Source organism: Fusarium proliferatum (assembly GCF_900067095.1).
Source record: "Fusarium proliferatum ET1 genome assembly, contig: FPRO_scaffold001, whole genome shotgun sequence".
NCBI lineage: Eukaryota > Fungi > Ascomycota > Sordariomycetes > Hypocreales > Nectriaceae > Fusarium > Fusarium proliferatum.
The window spans coordinates 3,272,511-3,292,016 of record NW_022194790.1 but is presented as its reverse complement, the minus strand read 5'-3'; the positions used below and the strand labels follow the sequence as shown (position 1 = coordinate 3,292,016).

Below are 19,506 nucleotides of genomic sequence, written 5' to 3'. Positions count from 1 at the left end.
TCATCAATCATCGTCACTGTCCTCCTCCATGGCAACATCCGAATCACTATCCTCATCGTCACGGGTTCGCTTCTGTCCTCGGCCACCTGGTGTATCGGCGTCTTCCATGACGTGGTCTGCGCTCGCTGCAGGCTTCGCAGGAAGACCAGAGCCGGGCGTCGGTGCCGGCGCTGAACCAGGAGGGGGAGCGTTGAAGATGCTCTGTTGCAGTTCAGTCTGCTCGACGTTGGTGGCACCTGCGACATTGGGGATCTTGAAAGTGCCGTCGAGTTTAGCCACAAAGTTGGACTTGGACTTCGCATATTGTATTTTCTAGCAAACGAGTTAGACTGATTCCACCACCACGCAAAGGTTCCACTAACCAAGTCGCGACCAAGGAATGCTTGTCCTTCGAGAGATCTCATAGCTTGTGTAGCAGACTGAACGTCCCGAAATACGATATGGGCCTGACCGCGCATCTTCATTGTCTTAAGAGCGACAACATCGAGGACAGGGCCATATGTGGAGAAGAGGAGGTAGAGGGCGGTTCGCAGATCGGCTTTCTGGATTTTTGAGGAGGGGAGATTCGTTACGTAGAGACTGGAAAGTCAGCACGGCTTGAGAAGGAGCAGGGCAGTGAAGAACTCACGTTTGATTAGGAGGAATAGGTTGAACCTTGGCTGGCAAAGATGCATTTGGCTGAAGACCACGAGGCGCGGTTGCTACAGCGGCCATTGTGATAATTGAACAGATGCCGGTGGTTCTATGTTGATAATCGACGTGTCGCAATCGAAGGTTCAGTCCTTTTCCGGTGCTGCTTATACCAAGACTGTGGTATTGATAATGGGTGCAATTGGATTCCAAAATATCGATGTTGGGCGGTGTTGATGGATTGGAGATTTTTCGCCGAGCCTAGAATTGCCAGCCTCGCACTACAAGACAAGCACAGCCGCTAGGTGTGGCCCAAGCTTCAGCACTACGTAACCCCCCACCCCCACCGCCAGCTTGGAGCCGCCTATCTGGACATCCATCGTCAGCACCCAACTCAACACGGCCTTTTTTACTCCTATTATACTCTCAATCAGCTCTAAAGCGATAGTAGAGAGCTACTCCTATCGCGAATAACATCAGTATGGCCGCCACCGAAGTCCACCACCTCTTCCACCACCCCATCGCCGACCACTCCTTCTCGGCCGATCACTCCGTCCTCGCTGTCGCTCGAGACACTAGTATTGAGCTCTATGGCAAGGTTGGCAATGCCTTCAAGTTAAAAGATGAGCTCAAGGGTCACGACAAGACGGTCACTAGTGTCGATATTGCCCCAAATAGCGGACGTATCGTTACTTGCTCTCAAGGTTAGTCTGCGTGGAGTTACCCCTATGTAGTGTCTTGTTCAGTACCTTACATGATAACAGATCGTAACGCTCTGGTCTGGGAGCCATCCCCAACCGGTTATAAGCCTACTTTGGTCCTTCTTCGAATCAGCCGGGCTGCTACCTTTGTCCGATGGTCTCCATCCGAGAACAAGTTCGCCGTGGGTTCCGGCGATCGCGTCATTGCCGTCTGCTACTTCGAAGAGGAGAACGACTGGTGGGTGTCTAAGCACCTGAAGAAGCCCATCCGCAGCACCATTACCAGCGTTGCCTGGCATCCCAACTCGGTTCTCTTGGCTGCCGGATCTACTGATGCTCACGCCAGAGTCTTCTCCGCCTTCATCAAGGGTATGGACTCCCGACCTCCTCCTGGAGTCTGGGGCGAGCGACTCCCTTTCAATACCGTTTGTGGGGAGTACTTAAACAACTCGGCTGGATGGGTGCACTCTGTCTCTTTCTCTCCAAGCGGAGACAGTCTTGCGTTCGCGGCGCATGATAGTAGCATCACAGTCGTCTACCCGTCGGGCCCTGAGCAGCCTCCCCGTGCAGTTGTCACCGTCTCCACTCAGCAGCTTCCTTTCAAGAGTCTCATCTGGACCAGCGAAGATGAGATCATTGCTGCTGGCTACGACTGTGAGGCTTTCCGCTTCCAAGGTGGTGAGGCAGGCTGGCAGCTAGCTGGTGCTATTGAGCAGAAGGGTCGTCCTGGTCTAGGCGAGCACCGCGAGGAATCTGCTTTGAACATGTTCAGACAAATGGATCTCAAGGGCAAGACCAAGGATGACACCCAGCTTAAGACTGTCCATCAAAATACCATCAGCACCGTCAGGCCTTTCGAAACCTCCGGTGATCGCGTTACCAAGTTCAGCAGTAAGTGAAGAGTCGTACCTATAAGTTGCGGAAACTGACACAGATTGTAGCAAGCGGCGTCGATGGTAGAGTTGTGGTATGGAGCACTTAGATAGCCTGAATAAACAATACACTGCTGCTAGAAAGCGGGCGGGTTCTATGGTAACTTGCCTTTGGTCTACCAGACCCCATATCTCCCACAGACACCACTGGTTTTGACTTATATCGGGCGTTTCGTACTTTATGCACCGTGTGTACTTAGGAGGAAGTCTCTTTGTAAGGTCTTGATGTACTTCTCGATCCTTACCATTATAAAGTAGATATTAACTCACTAGGTAGGTAGGCACTTATCCAATAACTCAGGCATTTACAAGGCCTCACAAGACGCACTGTCTGTTTGCTTCAGAACTTTCGTTCCTAGCAATACCAAACTACCTGCTCATTCTTCATAGCACCCATCTCTGATGTAACTCAAGTTGCTAGCAATAAACTTTCTTCACAATATCCGTCAGAATTTGGTAGCACCATCCTCCCACGGAGACCGGTTTGATGGTTTTGTGGCAATAGGACTACTTTATCCCTGAAGACTCATGATTCTCATTGATTCCGAAGTAGTGCAGAATTGCTTTTATCAAGTTCTATTTTGTCGCGGGCCTTGGCTTTGTTTAGATTTTGTCTCTATGGAAGAGCAATGACCTCAATCTCCACATCGACGTTCTTCGGGAGAGTCTTGACAGCCACACAGCTACGGGCAGGCTTGTGCGAAAACCACTTCTCGTATTCGGTGTTGATTTCCTAGAAGCTGTCAGTAACCGAATGGAAAATTGGCCTTGCTGAGGCACCGACAGCAAAGTAAGACATGTCAGAGATGAAGACTGTAGTCTTGACCACCTTGGAAATAGACGAGCCCGCCGCCTCAACAACAGCCTGGACATTCTTGCAAGCCTGGCGGGTCTGCTCGGTGATACCTTGGACCATCTCACCCTCGGGGGTAAGAGGAATCTGGCCAGAGCAATAGATCATGTTGGGGGTCTTGATGGCTTGAGACTGGTTTGGCATATCATGAGTGTTGGTCTTGTCAGTGAGGGGTAGCTGAACATACGTAAGGGCCAAGAGCTTCGATACTGTCAGTAAAGGTTTACCAGAGATTGAATGCATACAACTTACCCGCAGGGGCGTCCTTGGTGAAAATGATCTGCTGGTCGGAAGACATTGTCGATTGGTGTCTGGTTGAAAGTGTGAACTTGGCTGGCGCTACGACATACTGGTGGGGAATTGTTCGGATGGAAGAGGCGAGGGAGCGTGAAGCTCTGCGCGCAATGGGAGAAAATGACATGGCAGAAAAAGCTTGACAATTGTAACTACCGACGTACCTAGAGTAAGGAGAATGATCGAATTGGAGTCTCAGAGCTGAGGTTTTGTTGAGTTAGTTCCCAAGGGGTTCAAGTAAGCTTTGGTTGCTGTGTTTTATGAGAGCTCCGGAGGTTCGGTGAGTGCTCGGAGGGGTAAACCGAAACTAGCCAATGGAAAGCACCTTGAGAGAATGGATTGGACTTGGTTGTATCTGGTCAATTGCTCCAGGTACATGAAATCAGTTAATTGACTGCTGCTGAGCTCCGTTGATCGGCTAACTTGTGGTAAGTCTGGCAACCTCTCCGGGCCGCCCCGCATTGCGCCCTCCGGAGACGGCGACCGAGGAGCGTTTGGAAGAGCTCTGAACATGAGTTTTATCTGGGGAGCTCTATTATTATAGCTACGCCAGTATGTCATTCAAGAGGTAAGTTCAGAGAATAAGATGGTGCTGTCTTATCTTTGTTGTTTGGTTATTGACATGAAGCCATGGCGTCTAAATGTTAGACGTGTTGCATATAGCGCAGTGTTTGTTCAGGAGCTCAATAGAAATGTTTTGGCAAACAGAGTTATAGTTCAAGTTTGAATAAAAAGGTGTCTCTATTGATGCTCTATTCAACACCAGAAGAAGGATAGTTGGGTGTTTGTTGCAAATGCAGCTTCATATGTCTCTTTGTCCTTTGCCACCAACTCAAGTTTCAGTGTGACCAACGACGACAGCAATCAAACAGTCTACGAGAAAGTTAGTACTCCACTTATGAAATATCCACGACGTCCGAATCATTTGTGTTCAATTAAAGATCGGGTTTGGCGGTCAAACAGTAATCACAATCCAATCGACTACGGTGTGCTTTCAGCCCTGTTGCTGAGCATCTTCAAAACCAGCATCATCAGCAAAGCTTGGTGGAAGTCAAGAGTCCCTCCCACTGCAGCTAAAACACGACGGGACCCAATTGGTTCCCGTAGCTCCTTATTCAGTTCTCTTGAGAAACATCCAACTGTTAGCAGCTTCAGCTGTCAAGTGGCTGAGAGCTAACACAAGTGGGGTCTTACCCCTGCGTCCATCCCATCTAGCCCAGACTCCTCCAGTAACAGGGGTAAAAAAAGGCAAGCTGGCCAGGTTGTCCTCGACGCCAGAAGCATCAACTTGATCCCATAACTTCGACCACAGGGAGGTTTCTCTTTTTAATCAATCGCCCCTTTTTCTTTCCTTTCTTTTTATTTTTGTGAATCTTCTCGACTGAGGTGGTAATTGCTTCTAGTAGCTACCTCTACTTGCTCTTCTATCGCTCCTTTGTTCACCTATTTCTTCTTCTGTTCTACGAATTGCTTGGTGCAACCAGGGCACTACTATCTAACCCCTGAGGTAAGCCTGAGACCTGCGGTTCCTCTGAATTGTTTGTGAGACGTGGTTGTTTCTCTGCATATTTCATGCCATTTTCGTTTCTTATATATACGTCTATAAGGTCTTTGACTGATTGTCGCATCTGTAGCTTACGGCCATCTTCAATCATGGCTCGAAGCTCCACGCCGCAGGGCAGCCTGCGACAGAGGGGCGCACCATCAAAGAAGCCCTCCGAAGAAGACTCTTTCGATCCTAATATCGAGCTTGACAAGCTTGCCAAGGCTGGTGCTCAGCGAGCCGCTGCCCAGAGCGAGACCGAGTACAAGATTGGCCTCTTCCTCATCACTATCTTGTCCTTCGTTACTCGGTTCTGGGGCATCAGCCATCCGAACGAGGTTGTCTTTGACGAGGTGCATTTTGGAAAGGTAAGCACGACTGGATTCAATAGCATTCGACGCTAAAGCTAACCGTTTCTTGATAGTTTGCCTCATACTACCTCGAGCGAACCTACTTCTTCGACGTTCACCCTCCCTTCGGCAAGCTTCTGTTCGCCTTTGTCGGCTGGCTCGTTGGCTACGATGGTAACTTCCACTTCGAGAACATTGGCGACTCCTACATTGCGAATAAAGTTCCTTATGTCGCGTACCGAGCTCTCCCCGCTACTCTAGGTGCTTTGACTGTCTCGGTCACATATCTCATCATGTGGGAATCTGGCTACAGTCTCCCCGCTTGCATCCTCGCCGCTGGTCTTGTCCTCCTCGACAATGCCCACATCGGCCAGACCCGTCTCATCCTCCTAGATGCGACTTTGGTCCTCGCCATGGCCTGCAGTCTCCTCTTCTACATCAAATGGTACAAGCTCCGACATGAGCCTTTCTCCCGAAAGTGGTGGAAGTGGCTCATCCTTACCGGATTCGCCCTGTCTTGCGATATCTCGGTCAAGTATGTTGGTGTATTTGCCTTCGTTACCATTGGCTCTGCCGTTGTCATTGACCTCTGGGACCTCCTCAACATTAACCGACCTGGTGGTGCCATCAGCCTGCAGGAATTTACCAAGCACTTTGCCGCTCGGGCTTTTGGTCTGATCATCATGCCTTTCTTGTTCTACCTCTTCTGGTTCCAGGTTCACTTCGCCGTTCTCTACCGATCCGGTCCTGGTGATGACTTCATGACTCCTGAATTCCAGGAGACCCTGAGCGACAACGTCATGCTGGCCAATTCGATCGACATTCAGTACTATGACCAGATCACAATTCGACACAAGGAGACCAAGACGTACCTTCACAGTCATGAGGACCGTTACCCTCTCCGATACGACGATGGCCGTGTTTCGTCCCAGGGCCAGCAGATCACTGGTTACCCTTACAACGACACCAACAACTACTGGGAGATCCTGCCCGCCAATAACGATAAGCAGATGGGCCGCATTGTCAAGAATCACGAACTGGTTCGCCTTCGCCACGTTGGAACCGACAAGATTCTACTCTCCCACGATGTCGCTTCTCCTTACTACCCCACCAACCAGGAATTCACTGCTGTTACTCCCGAGGAGGCTTTCGGCAAGCGTGAGAAGGACACGCTTTTTGAAGTCCGAATTGAGCACGGCAAGAAGAACCAGAACTTCAAGACTGTTGCAGGCCACTTCAAGCTCATTCACAACCCAAGCAAGGTTGCCATGTGGACTCACACCAAGCCTCTCCCTGAGTGGGGTTACAAGCAGCAGGAGATCAACGGTAACAAGCAGATTGCGCCCAGCTCCAACGTCTGGATCGCCGAGGACATTCCCTCTCTAACTGCTGATCACCCTCGTCGCCAGAAGCCTGAGCGCAAGGTCAAGTCTCTGCCCTTCCTCCAGAAGTGGTTCGAGCTCCAGCGCGCCATGTTCTACCACAACAGCAAGCTTACCAGCAGCCACCCTTATGCTAGTCACCCTTACCAGTGGCCTTTCCTGCTCCGTGGTGTGAGCTTCTGGACTCAGAGCGAGACACGCCAACAGATCTACTTCTTGGGCAACCCGATTGGCTGGTGGCTCGCTAGCAGTCTTCTCGCTGTTTATGCCGGTATTCTTCTCGCTGATCAGGTATCTCTGCGCCGTGGTGTTGATGCTCTCGACCGCCGTAAGTAATGTCGAAATACATCTTGAGAATTGATTTAATAACGCAATTTTAGGAACTCGATCGCGCCTGTATAACTCTACCGGTTTCTTCTTTCTTGCTTGGGCTACTCATTACTTCCCTTTCTTCCTTATGGGACGTCAACTTTTCTTGCATCACTACCTTCCAGCTCATCTTGCTTCTTGTCTTGTTGCTGGCGCTCTGCTTGAGTTCATCTTCAACTCTGAAGCTCCTGAGGAGGTCACTATCAAGGACAAGAAGGGACCTGTTAGCCCCAGGCACCATGTCACTGCTCGTGAGCGCTTCGCCGGTCAGAGCATGCTCGGTGCTTGGATTGCCTGTGGTGCTATTCTGTCTCTGATCGTTGCTGGCTGGTACTTCTTCCTGCCTCTCACCTATGGCTACCCTGGTCTCTCCGTCGATGCCATTCTCCGAAGGAAGTGGCTAGGATATGACCTTCACTTTGCCAAATAGACGGTGATAGAGTGATTTGACCAATCTTGAGTTTTAAGATTCTTAGGCCGACGAATTTCAAGTGGACATACCACTGACATTTTTCCATGAGGCTCGGGTCGAGTTAATGAAGGCGTCATGACACTGATCATGACAAGATTAGTTATGGGATATACCGGGTCAGCGGAGGTTGGACCATGGGTGCCAGACAAAACCAATCTCATGTTATCTCTATATGATAAAATACGCGAAGGAAGATGTGTAACCTATTGAGAGCATAAAGAAACTAATCTGATATTTGTTTGAATACTTGGACGCCATGTTCGACCATGAGTTGCATTTCTCAAGAACTAAAGTTTTGTTAGCTCAGTGGGCTTTGGCAGGGGACTCCTGTGACGTGCTGAGACCTCACCCCAAATTGACAGGCTCCCATGATGAATGACGGGGATTATTGGATGTCCAAAGTGCTTCGATACAGAACATGTCGCTGAAACAGAATTCTGCTACATGCTGAGCTTTGGGGGTGAGCCAACTTTCCCCATTGTAGTAGGCGGTCACTAAGCTAAGGTAGCTCAAGGTAACAGCCATTTAAGTTAGACGACCAGACTTATCGGGTGTGGCTATAGGTGTACCTTACTCATTAGTCGACATGAGCCAAGCAAGGGATGGATCCAATGTCAATTGTGCAGTTAACATCATAACCAACGATGATTTTTCTTCTCGGATGATATTCCATGCTCTTGTCCGCTAAATTGCGCAGAGGTTGCACCAATCTTACTACTACGGAGTAATTGCACTCCCTACCTATGATGCTTTGCTGTCCTCATAACCACGAATAAGGAATCATGGTCTCGCATACGAACCGCCTCTACCTGCGTCGCCTCCTACGCTCACGCTTCCCCAAGATAGTCTTCATTCTCGTCGTCATAATCAACGTTCTCGATGTCCTTCGAATTCATAGAAACCTACTCGATGCCGATCGCACTCCAGCCCCGAAGCTCTCGCAGCCTCCAGGGCGCATCTATATCGCAAGCATGCACTTCAATAACGAGCGCGTAATTAGAGATCACTGGGGTCCTGCGGTGATAGAGCTTGCAAAGCTTTTCGGGCGAGAGAATGTCTTTGTCAGTGTATTTGAGAGCGGGAGCTGGGACAAGACTAAAAGGGAGCTGCATCACATGGATCAGGAGCTCGAGAAACTGGGAGTTCCCCATCGGGTGGAGATGTCGGATGTCACGCATAAAGATGAGATTGAGAATCCGAATAAGGGAGAAGGCTGGATCGACACACCTAGGGGGAAACGCGAGTTAAGAAGGATACCGTATCTTGCAAAGCTGAGAAACAAGACGCTACAGGACTTGATAGACCTATCCAAGAAAGGAGAGCATTTCGATAAGGTTCTCTTCCTCAACGACGTCGTCTTCACGGTACGTCAACTGCTATGTCAGGGTGGCCAGCATCTCACAAAGTTTGCAGACAGACGATGTGCTCAAGCTCCTTGGCACGAATGGCGGCGACTACGCTGCAGCTTGCTCGCTTGATTTCTCGAAACCGCCGCAGTACTATGATACATTTGCGCTGAGGGATACAAACGGACAGGCGCATGCGATGTCTACCTGGCCGTATTTCAAGGGCAGCGTTTCGAGGAATGCTCTTGTTAATCATTTGGATGCTGTGCCTGTTGCGAGCTGCTGGAATGGAATTGGTTTGTTTTCTAACGCTTAAAGACGGGTGCTTCCTCACTGACTGCCTCATCAGTCGCCATGCCCGTAGAGCCTTTTACTTCATCGTCGAAGCTACGCTTCCGTGGTATTCCGGACTCTCTGGCTGAACACCACCTCGAAGGCTGTGAATGCTGCCTTATCCACGCCGACAATCCACTCTCCAAAACTAGAGGTGTATACCTCAATCCTCATGTCCGCGTAGGCTATAACCTACATGCATACCAAGCTGTGCATCCCGAACAAGGCGCATGGGTGTCAACATGGCAGATCTTCTCCGGTCTCTGGATCAACCGCATAATGCGGTGGGTATCATCACCTTTTGACGCATGGGTGGTCAGCGGACGTGTTGCGGAGTGGGAGAAATTAGGGGGGAGAGAACCGGGCGAGTTTTGCTTGATTAACGAGATGCAGGTTCTTGTTGAAAGAGGTTGGGCACATGTTTAGATGTTTGGTAGCGAGAAGGAAAAGAATTGGTGGTAAGATACCCATATTGTCAATCTGAAAAATTGTCTATTCTTAGTGCGGAGAGTTCTAGGACACTCTTCCATCTTAAAGAAGCGCCCAATGATACTATTCAAAATTTCTTCTATCTGGATGTCGGATCAAATAGCCAGCGACTTTTCTCCTAACAAATGCATCCGGGATCAACCCTCCCCTCTCTCCAGTCATTTCCTTCCCATAGTCCCATTTGCTGCGATCAAATCGACGAGGCACGTCTTAAATCACTTTTCGAATCGGACTGGGGAGAACCTAGAACTTGTTGTCCTGGGCTAACTTGCGGTCGGGCAGGTAGGTGGATCAAGGTTGGTTGACCAACTGGAGACAATAGTACCGATCGCACAGCGGTCGACCTTGTCTCTTCCTTCTGGTCTTCGTCTTGTTCATCTTCACCCTCCACACCGGTCTTCGATGGTCTCGACTGTAGATGCCACGTCAACTGCGGGAGATGAAGCGTTCAAAGAACTCTCAGGGTCTGAAGAGAAGTTCTCTCTAGGAATGCCATCAACAAGTGACGCGTGAGGCTACAAAGTTTCACCAAAACCGTCAGCTGCAATCGGAAGGGCTGTGCGAGGGTTTTTGAAATCCCTGGCCGTTGAGGCCACAGTTCCTATTCTCCCATTAAATTCTTCATCTGTATTATCGTTGGGCTCAGAAGAAGATGGCAAAATGAATCCGGACAGCTTAGCTATGGGGGTCACATCTTCCATCTCTATGCCTGATTCGTCGTCTGATTCCTCACCGTACTCAGAAGATGAGGATAGGAAAGGCCAACGAACTGTTTCTGCAGTAAGGGGTGTAGCCCCATCTTGACTTAGGTAAACCGCGGCACTTAGCATATGACTACTAGAGAGGGCAGGACTGTTGTTGTCAAAATGGCTTGTGGGAGGGATGAAATACCCGTTCTCAACATATCCCAAACTTGGGAAGTCGAAGCTCCTTGTTGTGGGAGGGATATGAGGCTGGCCATGAGACTGCCGGGCCATATCCTGAGCACGCAATCTAGCCAAGTGGTAGCGGTTTGTACGAAGTGTTGTCCGCGCCATCGGAGCTTCACTTGGAAGGTTTCCCTTCGAGAAAGCCCATGTTTCCCAGGTTGATCTGCTCTCGGGGATAGGGTGATCAGGTGATGATGCTCCAATAAGCCAACGAATAAGTCTTGTTATACACCAATGTGGCCAAATGAGATACGATATGAAATTTTTCCACCCTCCTCGTGCTTGTGGGCATTGATCTTGCTGTCGACCAGCGACGGAGGAATCCCGAGTCTGTTCATGGGAAGGCATTTTGTTGGAGTGGTTTGGCCAGGGTATAGAAGAGAAAGGTCTTTGGCAAAGAGAATGAATCTTGACGGCGTTCTTATTATACCCAAATATTTTACCGGAAAGGAGAAAGTGTTCAATTCATTCAATAAAATAGAGGTAGGAGTTTAGATGTACCTTGACTTCAGACTTGTTCATTTATTTGAACACTAAACATTATATCAATGTTTCTATCGCAATTACATGATCGTCTAAACATCTGTAACGGCGTTGAACAAAGAACATGGCCAACGTCTCTTGTTCAGCTGACTCTCGCATTCGACAGTTGTTCACCATTAGGACAGAGAAACAGCCTCATGTTTCGAACAATTGCGATCAAGTATATAAAGCAATCGCGGCGATCTGCTTAATTATTCTACCACAATCTCAACAGCCTCCCCATCCAAACGCAGACATCATCAAGCCTGCGTCTTTAACCACCAACAACACCATTTCTACGCCAATATCACACACCAAAGAACTTCCTATCCTCACACACTAGCACAATGTGTCTCGATGTCTACCACGATTACCAGGAGTGTGGGCACCATAGGTATGTCCGCACTTATACTTGCTGGCAAGATCGTTGGGAGATGTTCTGCCCATGCTTGTCCTTTCATGGGGTGTTCCCCTATAAGAACATGCACAGCAGTACTGAGAATCGGCAGGTCCGATTAGGTTCGTGCCCTAACTGTGAGGCATCGAAAAAGAAGAGGGAAAGGAGGGATTATGGGGGGTTTACTGCTCAGCAAACCCATGGTGCTGGAGCCTCCCATGGGAGAGGACAGTTGCAGACAACACAGCCAACCGGGGGTCATCAGGAGTTGAGGGTGCCCGAAAGAGCCCACCAGCCCGGGGCATATAGACAAGAGCCTCGTATGCACATGGCTTCCCAATCGAGGCCCTCTGATCGGGTATACACCAGTCCGCCAGGTGTATACATCCCGTGCCACTCTCCGGCACCAATCCAAGGTGCAAGACAGGTAGGTTCTTCATCTAGAGGAATAGAGCTAACAGATCTGCAGCCCCGAAGACAGTATAGTGATCCTCACGCGAGCTCCTCCAAGCGCGAACATGCCGTTCGCGGTCAACAAGTAGGAAACAAAGTAATCGTGGACAAGGGCGTTCCTCTCCCACCCCAGGGACAATATAAGACGCCTGATACTAGCAGATCTAGGACCGTACGCAATAGTCCGAGAAGAGTCGGCAGTGTGCGGGATCATGTTGATCGGTCTCACACCGTTTCTCCTCTGACTGAGGATGAGAGGAATGCTCCTTATGTGGAGATTCCGTCCCATGACGAGTATGCTGGTTGGGTATAAGATTGTGTTATTATCTTGAGATGGTCATCTGGCTCGATTTGGCGTTGGCGTTGGCAGAGGGAAAAAGGAATAGACAGAGGTTCAGAATCATCCGAGTTATGAGATTGCATTATGTTTTTAGTTATGAGAATCCAATAGCCTGTTTCGTTCGTCAATTTTTATTGTATTTAACGTAGTGTTGTTGTGATTATGCTATAAGAAATGATTCATGACAAGTTGATACTGGACTGGTTATCCCGCTCATATCTCAATAAAGATTGTAGACCTGAGACTTTAGGGATACGGGAGACTTCTCATAGTTCCCTGCAGAATTTCTATCATTTGATCATACGCTTCTAAGACATACGGCTATACGGTAGCTGGTTATATCGAAAATAGAAACATATCTAAATGGGTCTTGGAGTCTGGGGCGACAGGTAGACAACGCAAGGAGACCTATACCGGGCAAGGAAGATCTAGATTGTGTTGATACTGATCACCGCTAGGATCTTGTAATCACAGCATAGATCATCGACTCTGCCTGAGCATGTCAATGTCGAATCAAAAGTCCCAATTCGCGGGTGCCTTGATCACGAGCTGCCCCGTTAAGCTTGTCAAGAAGTTATTCTAGTTTGCGCCATTAGACCCCCGAAACTAGCAGTATCATCAATAATCATACAAGGGTGATACGGTATCGTGTTCATGTCCAAAACGAATTCCACTACTGGCTGGTTCCCAGGAACGGCGCAAATGCATACGTATCCCTTGCGAACCAGAAATACGGATGCCTTGAGAATGGGGTTCACCACTCGAGGCATCCAGATTTGTCCCTGAACACAAGAGGGTCTTTGGTAGGCTGCTCGATAAAATTGACTCTGATTGGCTTATGGCAGGGACGTGTTTAAAAATGGCTGTTAGTATAGGACTTGATAACATCGTACAAGACAAAAAGTTCTTGGAATAAATGAACGAATTGCAACTAGGGCCGAAATGAAACACCTGGCTTGCGTGTATATTTACGTATCTGGTGGTTGTTTCTATTGAGAGGGCGTATGCATATTGCGTACGTGTATCTTGGTTGGTTGTAAGCAGGAATTTGGTGACAAGATTAGTAGGATGATTACGATGCCTTCATGCTGTCGCAAAAGGACCCTCGCGCATTCGTGCTATCCTTAAAAGATAAGCCAAGGCGCGAGAATCTACAAACGCGTGATTACTGACGCAGATTGAAAGAGCGGGCGTCAGCGATGACTCGACTTGTCTCGATCAATTGACAATTGATGAGATTCATTCTGGTGGCGGCTACGGACTCCGGCTGGTAAATCTAGGACATGCGGCCTCAATCTGGGACGCATGCTTCAGGGCAGAAGCTCTCCCCTCGGGGAGCAAGAAAACCCAAGACTTGAGCAGAAGGTGCTAAAATAAATACAGTAACGAGTCCTCTAAGCTTAGGTTACCTTAACCTAAGTCATTTTGTCACCTGGGGTCAAGGTCCTAAGTTTTCTTTCCTTTCCCTAGGCTCTGAAAGGTTAGCAGTGCGATGAAATGCAATGCAGCAGCTTGGAAAAAGATGGGGGTCCACGCTCGTAACCAAAAAGGGAAATCGCCGGCCATTGAGTCAACGGGTGACATGACCTTTGTTTCGACCAACCCCTGCGGAGAGCAGCAGCCCTATGCGTGGAGTAAATGCAGCATCGGTCCATTGGCTGTGGGCCGATGCTACGGGAAAGGAGGCGTTGGCGGTGGAGAGTCCATGGGAGACAGGAACAGGAACAGGAACCAGTTGAAGGAGAATACTTGAGGTTGGTGTGTCTTGTGTTCGATCTAGATGCAGCCAAGATGAGGAGGTCTCGGTGATGTTCGATAACGCGTGTGAGTCGTCGTGTCTCCCTTCGATGAAGGTTGCCAGTCGATCATATCCTGTTTCAAGTACCAGGATTTCTCACTCACAGGTCCAGCAACGACAATGCATGTCTCGGTGAGTCTCCCTCCTAACGAGCTACAACACATCCATGATAAGATCAATCAAAACAATTCAAGATTTCCCAAGTCCCTATCAAATCAATGGCACACAAAATATGCAGAGGGCTGCGCATCGCCATCGATTGCAAGGCACAGCCGTCAAGGAGGGCTGAGGTGGAGGGTGGAAATGCAATGCATCGACTGCAACACCAATGCGTCTCGTCAATCAGAGACCACCAACGAATAGAATAGAAACTAGTTTACAAATATGCCACTTTAGCGTGGTCAATGCCAATGAACTACCAGATGAGTATCCGTAGGATGTCAGAATGGCCACACGAGGATCATTCAGAAAAGAGGCGGGCATTGACTGAACACCAAACGAGGGCGTGTAGTCTGCAAGTATAATACAAGATACCTAGGTCCCTGAAAGAACAGTCCTCCCATAATCCTATACGATCTTCCTTCTTAGACACTCGAAATATTGATCTTGGTGTCCTTACCAGGAGAAGTCCGAGTTCTTTCCGGACTGCTAAACCAAAGTCACTCTATCTATTGCTGACAGTCAACGGTCACGGACCACCCAAAAGATGCGCCCGGTGTCGATCCCTGCAGACTCTCCGCAAGGCGTTTTCCATAGGTTCACAACAGTGACAATGGTTGCCAAACCACCACGATCCGACGTCATCTGTAAGTAGACTTTAGCACAATTCGTAGACAACACCATTTCCTCTTCTCCCCTTGCGTTTGGTTTGTGATCGTGACCCCCCAAGATTGGGATTGGTTTCATCTAAAACACGAGCTTATTTGAAACCGAAATGAAAACAAACACCGTCATTTCGCGGAGAAACAGAGGGCCACGACAGTCGATACGCAATGGTGCCATTTCTGGCCCCCAACTCCATCGTCAACTGCTCCTTGGCTTTTCCCTCAGATCAATGACAAGCTTGGAAATTCTTCTGCCTCATGCGCCTCTTGAGACGGACGGACAGAACTGGATGATGCGCAGTCAGTGAACCACAAAGGTTCTAGGGGTGCGGGAGAGGAGCGGTCGGATCTGGCGGAGTTTGTGGGGATATAGAAGAGGTCGCTTGTCATAGTCGAGGTACTCCAAGTCGTAACTCCGAGTCTGGGACCGTTGAGGCTCTGCGGGGGGATTGAGATGAGTTTTGGTGTGTCAGATGCCCAGGAATTGGGAAGTCAAAGGGAGTTAGACGTTCAACTCTGTTAGCGATTGGAGTACTGCCTCGGGGAGGATGCTATCGCACTCAACCTTGCGCAGGGGGGATCCTGCGCCTCAGCCCGTACCATGCTCGAAGAGGATTTAGCGTCCTGGATTTTAGGCAACAGTGGCCATGGGCTGAGAGATTGCGGAGCCCATTTCGAGTCGGTTTCTAAGCATTAACCTCGCTCGTCCGTAGACACTTCCCATTTCGCCCTCTTCCTCTCTCCCAAACCTCTCTCTCAATCCCACTCTCACCTCACCAATTTCCTCGTTATCCTGAGGCCGCCGCCAGCTTTAGCTTCTCAACCAGCCCCGGCTCTTCTCTCCGTTTAGAATTTTAGATTTCACACACCCTGCGGGTCCCGGAATTGTACACCCTTTCGGTCAATCCTCATATACCCTTTTCCCGCCCGTCCTCTTCCTTCCTCCAGTTCCACCCGCCTTTCGCATCGCCAACATTCAACGCTGCGTCTGTTTCATTCATCGATATCTCACGCGTTTGTCACTCGACGTCTCGTCTCGCTTAGCATCTTTCTTCGAGTTTCGCCGAGTCGTCTTACCGCCTGAGCAATATATTATTCAGTTGATCCCTTGCCTTCCCTGTCGTTCTGTCCTCTTGCGCCACCTCCACCGCATTGGTTCCTCGACATCAAGGCTGATCATCTACATACATCTTCGGCCTCTGATCTGGTACGGTTCACATTTTATCTCGTCTTGACATCTCAGTCTCGTCTTTTTACTTCGACTTTGTCTTGTTTTCGACCTTTCATGGTATCACTTTCAACTCGTCGTATTGGTCAACCACCCCGTTTCCCAATCTAGCCTTGATCAACGTCTAGGCCTTTGTGTCCTGGGTGTGGGATTCAAGAATCTCGACTGTGACTCACTTCCCCGTCCTTCACTACCAAGCACTTGCTTGCATCAAAGGTCGCGCTCTTGAACTAACGGGACTCCCCGGCTTAGCTTCAGGACTTCTGTGGCCATCAGTCGACTGTCTCTTTGATCTCATACCCACCTTGAATCTAAGCCATGTCCTTCTCCCACCCTCGTCGAAGGACTCCGGTGACTCGCCCGGACAGCGACACCGACAATGCCCTGTCCCTTAAGAACAGCTCTACCCTTCGTAAGGGTGCGACATTTCACTCTCCTACTTCATCATCCTCGACTCTAGACAACACATTTGTCCCTCCCACCCTGCCTCGGGCTCAGTCTCACTTGGACGATGTTGTCGATGCCAACCGTCGACGTGTGGCTCTGGCTCTGAACGACATTGACGAGGCTCTGTCCTTGGATCAGCTCTCTCTGTCGTCAAAGTCTAAGATCAAGACGCTTCGAGACACCAGTCTCCCCATCCCTCGCGGCTTCCTCGAGGGACCTATTGTCGACCCCAAGATGACAAAAGAAGAGGAGAGGCGCGTTCTGCGCCCTCGCTCTGTTCGCCATTCACGGCACCATGAGTCTGACAGCGGTTTGGGTACATCGGTGGCTTCCACAAACGAGAAGCGGGGTGCAGTCACTTCGGCAAAGAAGGAGGCAAAGGTGCAAACACGATCCGCCATCACAAGATCCGTTGCCGCAGCATCGGAAAAGCTTCCCTCTCTGGGGCCCAAGGCTATTAACCGCATTCACGAGCACACTTTGCGCCCTTTGTTGGCAAAGCCGACTCTCAAGGAGTTTGAGCCCATTGTTCTTGACATCCCGCGACGAATTCGATCAAAGGAAATTATTTGCTTGCGAGATCTGGAGAAAACATTGATCTTTATGGCACCGGTAAGTCAGCTTCTGACTGGTTTCGGCGTTTGGGAAAATACTTATCGGAATTTGTGTTTGAAGGAGAAGACCAAGTCAGCAACTTTGTACCTGGATTTCTGCCTTACGTCCGTGCAATGCATTCAAGCGACCGTCGAATATCTCAGCGACCGCGAACAAATTCGACCTGCTGACCGGCCTTACACTAACGGATACTTCCTCGACCTGAAGGACCAGATTCTACAATACGGAAAACAACTCGCCGCAAAGAACAGCGGTGACGATATGGATATCGACGCGTATGTACCCAGCTTTGTTCCCTTGGACTATCCAACTAACTCTCGCCGAAGATCTGACGAGATCAAACTCATCGGTGGTCTCCACGAAGGTCGCCCCGTCGAGCTCGTCCGTGTCCGCAAGGACGGCACATACATCTCTCTGGACACTGGTAAGCCTGTTGAGGTTGACAGCGACTCGCCAATGCAAGTAAAGCGATCCCTGAGCCAGCAGCTCGAGGACGAGGAGGAGATTCAACGATCCATGGCTCGCCGCAAGAAGAATGCTTCACCCGAGGAGCTAGCTCCCAAGAAGTGCCGCGAGCCCGGCTGCAACAAGGAGTTCAAGCGTCCTTGCGATCTTACCAAGCACGAAAAGACTCACTCTCGCCCTTGGAAGTGCCCTGTCCCGACTTGCAAGTATCACACCTATGGATGGCCCACAGAGAAGGAAATGGACCGCCACCACAACGACAAGCACTCTGCTGCCCCTGCCATGTATGAGTGCATGTTCAAGCCTTGCCCTTATAAGTCAAAACGTGAATCCAACTGCAAGCAGCACATGGAGAAAGCTCATGGCTGGACCTACGTTCGAACCAAGACCAACGGAAAGAAGCTACCATCAGTTGCTGGCAGCGTTCAGCAGCAGACTCCACCCCTGGGCAACATGTCAACGCCTTCTTCTACTGAATACAACGGCGTGCCCACTCCTCCTCAGAACGACGTGACACAATTCGTTGGCGACTTCCCTCTCTACCCCAATGACTCGGACTGGATGTCAATCAACAACATTCCCACCGAGACACTCCACCTGGATCTGGGCATGGATTCCACCTCGCCTGCTTCGGCTAGTTCCTACGAGCAGTATGCCCCATACCAGAATGGTTCGGCCTTCATCCTGGATAACGAGGACCTCTATGCTGCCCACATGCAGCTTCCTGCTCAGCTACCCACACCTGAGCAACCTGTCATGTATAACCCCAACCTCAAGATGATGCAACAGCAATTGCCTATGTATCAGCAACCCCAGCAGCAGATTCCCATCCCGACTGTTGCTCCTCACTTTTCGCCAACTGGTCAGGAGACAGCCATGCTTTATACTCCGAATTCATTACGGGATGTTGATGAAGGTTTTGACGACTCCTTTGCAGGAGACGGTATGGATTTTCCGCTCTTCCCTAACGACAATGGCAATGGTATGACCAAGACCAATGAATACCAGTCGCTGTTTGGTGAGATCCCTAGTGCCAACCTGGGCTTCTCCCAGAACTCCCAAGACATCTTTCAGATGATGGACTGGTCAAACGTTGATTTGCAGCAGAACCTCGGAGAATAGGGATCCGATCTTCTGCCGTGGAACTTCCCGAGTATTGGGTAAAGGGACACTTGACTCAAAATTGTATAATGTTCCCCCACAAAATTGCCAAACAGTCTTTTTTGGTTTGATGAGACACGACACTTTCTTATGCCACCCAGCGCGGGATTGGGCTTATTACTGTATTTCAGATGTTTGTTAACTCCTTGAGCTTGTGATTTGCCTCAGGTTGAGATTCGAATGGAGGAATGGGCCGTTGGGGCTCAGGACCAATGGTTTTTTGGGTTGCCCTCGGAGGATATTATTAGCAGTCAGATTGGGCATTTGAGTGAAACGCCATCTCACATCACCCCTTCACAGTGCATTTCGATTCGGCAAAGAATTGGTTTTAGCTGGTATAGAGATCGCCTCTCTTTCCTATTGTTTAGGATAGAAATACACACCCATGTCAAGGATACAATTTCCCTCATAGAGTGACTACAATGTGCCATTCCATAACTGAGAGCATCTTTGGAACGCCCAATACCGGTCCTCCAGGAGACAAAGTAAGTTTTGCCATCTGGTCATGGTACCTAGGTAGTCTCCGGTGCTTTTTGCAATAGGCTCTGAAGACTGATCATTATATATGACTCACACAATATCTATTTATACAAGCTCAAACTTTAAACGCAGCGATTTATCATGATTATTGAA

General features: G+C 49.5%; 8 protein-coding genes across 8 annotated transcripts; 5 read left to right on the top strand and 3 right to left on the bottom strand.

Moving 5' to 3' along the window:
• Positions 1-3: 3 nt before the first annotated feature.
• On the bottom strand, positions 4-714 carry FPRO_01005 (uncharacterized protein; the record flags this gene model as incomplete). Its single annotated transcript, XM_031220137.1, has 3 exons — positions 4-312; positions 363-579; positions 629-714. 3 exons carry the CDS (start codon positions 712-714, stop codon positions 4-6), a joined length of 612 nt encoding a protein of 203 aa, XP_031075467.1.
• A 397-nt stretch (positions 715-1,111) lies between these two features.
• FPRO_01006 (putative Arp2/3 protein complex subunit sop2) lies at positions 1,112-2,313 on the top strand (the record flags this gene model as incomplete). Its single annotated transcript, XM_031220126.1, has 3 exons — positions 1,112-1,334; positions 1,395-2,222; positions 2,273-2,313. 3 exons carry the CDS (start codon positions 1,112-1,114, stop codon positions 2,311-2,313), a joined length of 1,092 nt encoding a protein of 363 aa, XP_031075466.1.
• A 566-nt stretch (positions 2,314-2,879) lies between these two features.
• FPRO_01007 (putative BRT1 protein, down-regulated by mating factor B) lies at positions 2,880-3,414 on the bottom strand (the record flags this gene model as incomplete). The annotated part of the gene is made up of 4 exons (XM_031220114.1): positions 2,880-2,996; positions 3,048-3,248; positions 3,304-3,317; positions 3,369-3,414. 4 exons carry the CDS (start codon positions 3,412-3,414, stop codon positions 2,880-2,882), a joined length of 378 nt encoding a protein of 125 aa, XP_031075465.1.
• A 1,649-nt stretch (positions 3,415-5,063) lies between these two features.
• FPRO_01008 (putative dolichyl-phosphate-mannose--protein O-mannosyltransferase) lies at positions 5,064-7,484 on the top strand (the record flags this gene model as incomplete). Its single annotated transcript, XM_031220103.1, has 3 exons — positions 5,064-5,321; positions 5,378-7,013; positions 7,066-7,484. The coding sequence occupies 3 exons, from the start codon at positions 5,064-5,066 to the stop codon at positions 7,482-7,484; spliced, it is 2,313 nt and encodes a 770-aa protein (XP_031075464.1).
• Positions 7,485-8,308: 824 nt separating this feature from the next.
• On the top strand, positions 8,309-9,631 carry FPRO_01009 (putative polysaccharide export protein (CAP59); the record flags this gene model as incomplete). The annotated part of the gene is made up of 3 exons (XM_031220092.1): positions 8,309-8,890; positions 8,940-9,168; positions 9,222-9,631. 3 exons carry the CDS (start codon positions 8,309-8,311, stop codon positions 9,629-9,631), a joined length of 1,221 nt encoding a protein of 406 aa, XP_031075463.1.
• Positions 9,632-10,209: 578 nt separating this feature from the next.
• On the bottom strand, positions 10,210-10,971 carry FPRO_01010 (uncharacterized protein; the record flags this gene model as incomplete). The annotated part of the gene is made up of 1 exon (XM_031220081.1): positions 10,210-10,971. One exon carries the CDS (start codon positions 10,969-10,971, stop codon positions 10,210-10,212), a length of 762 nt encoding a protein of 253 aa, XP_031075462.1.
• A 521-nt stretch (positions 10,972-11,492) lies between these two features.
• On the top strand, positions 11,493-12,308 carry FPRO_01011 (uncharacterized protein; the record flags this gene model as incomplete). Its single annotated transcript, XM_031220070.1, has 1 exon — positions 11,493-12,308. The coding sequence occupies one exon, from the start codon at positions 11,493-11,495 to the stop codon at positions 12,306-12,308; it is 816 nt and encodes a 271-aa protein (XP_031075461.1).
• Positions 12,309-16,503: 4,195 nt separating this feature from the next.
• Positions 16,504-18,834, top strand: FPRO_01012 (putative Cys2-His2 zinc finger transcription factor ACEI; the record flags this gene model as incomplete). The annotated part of the gene is made up of 3 exons (XM_031220059.1): positions 16,504-17,244; positions 17,308-17,522; positions 17,574-18,834. The coding sequence occupies 3 exons, from the start codon at positions 16,504-16,506 to the stop codon at positions 18,832-18,834; spliced, it is 2,217 nt and encodes a 738-aa protein (XP_031075460.1).
• Positions 18,835-19,506: the final 672 nt, after the last annotated feature.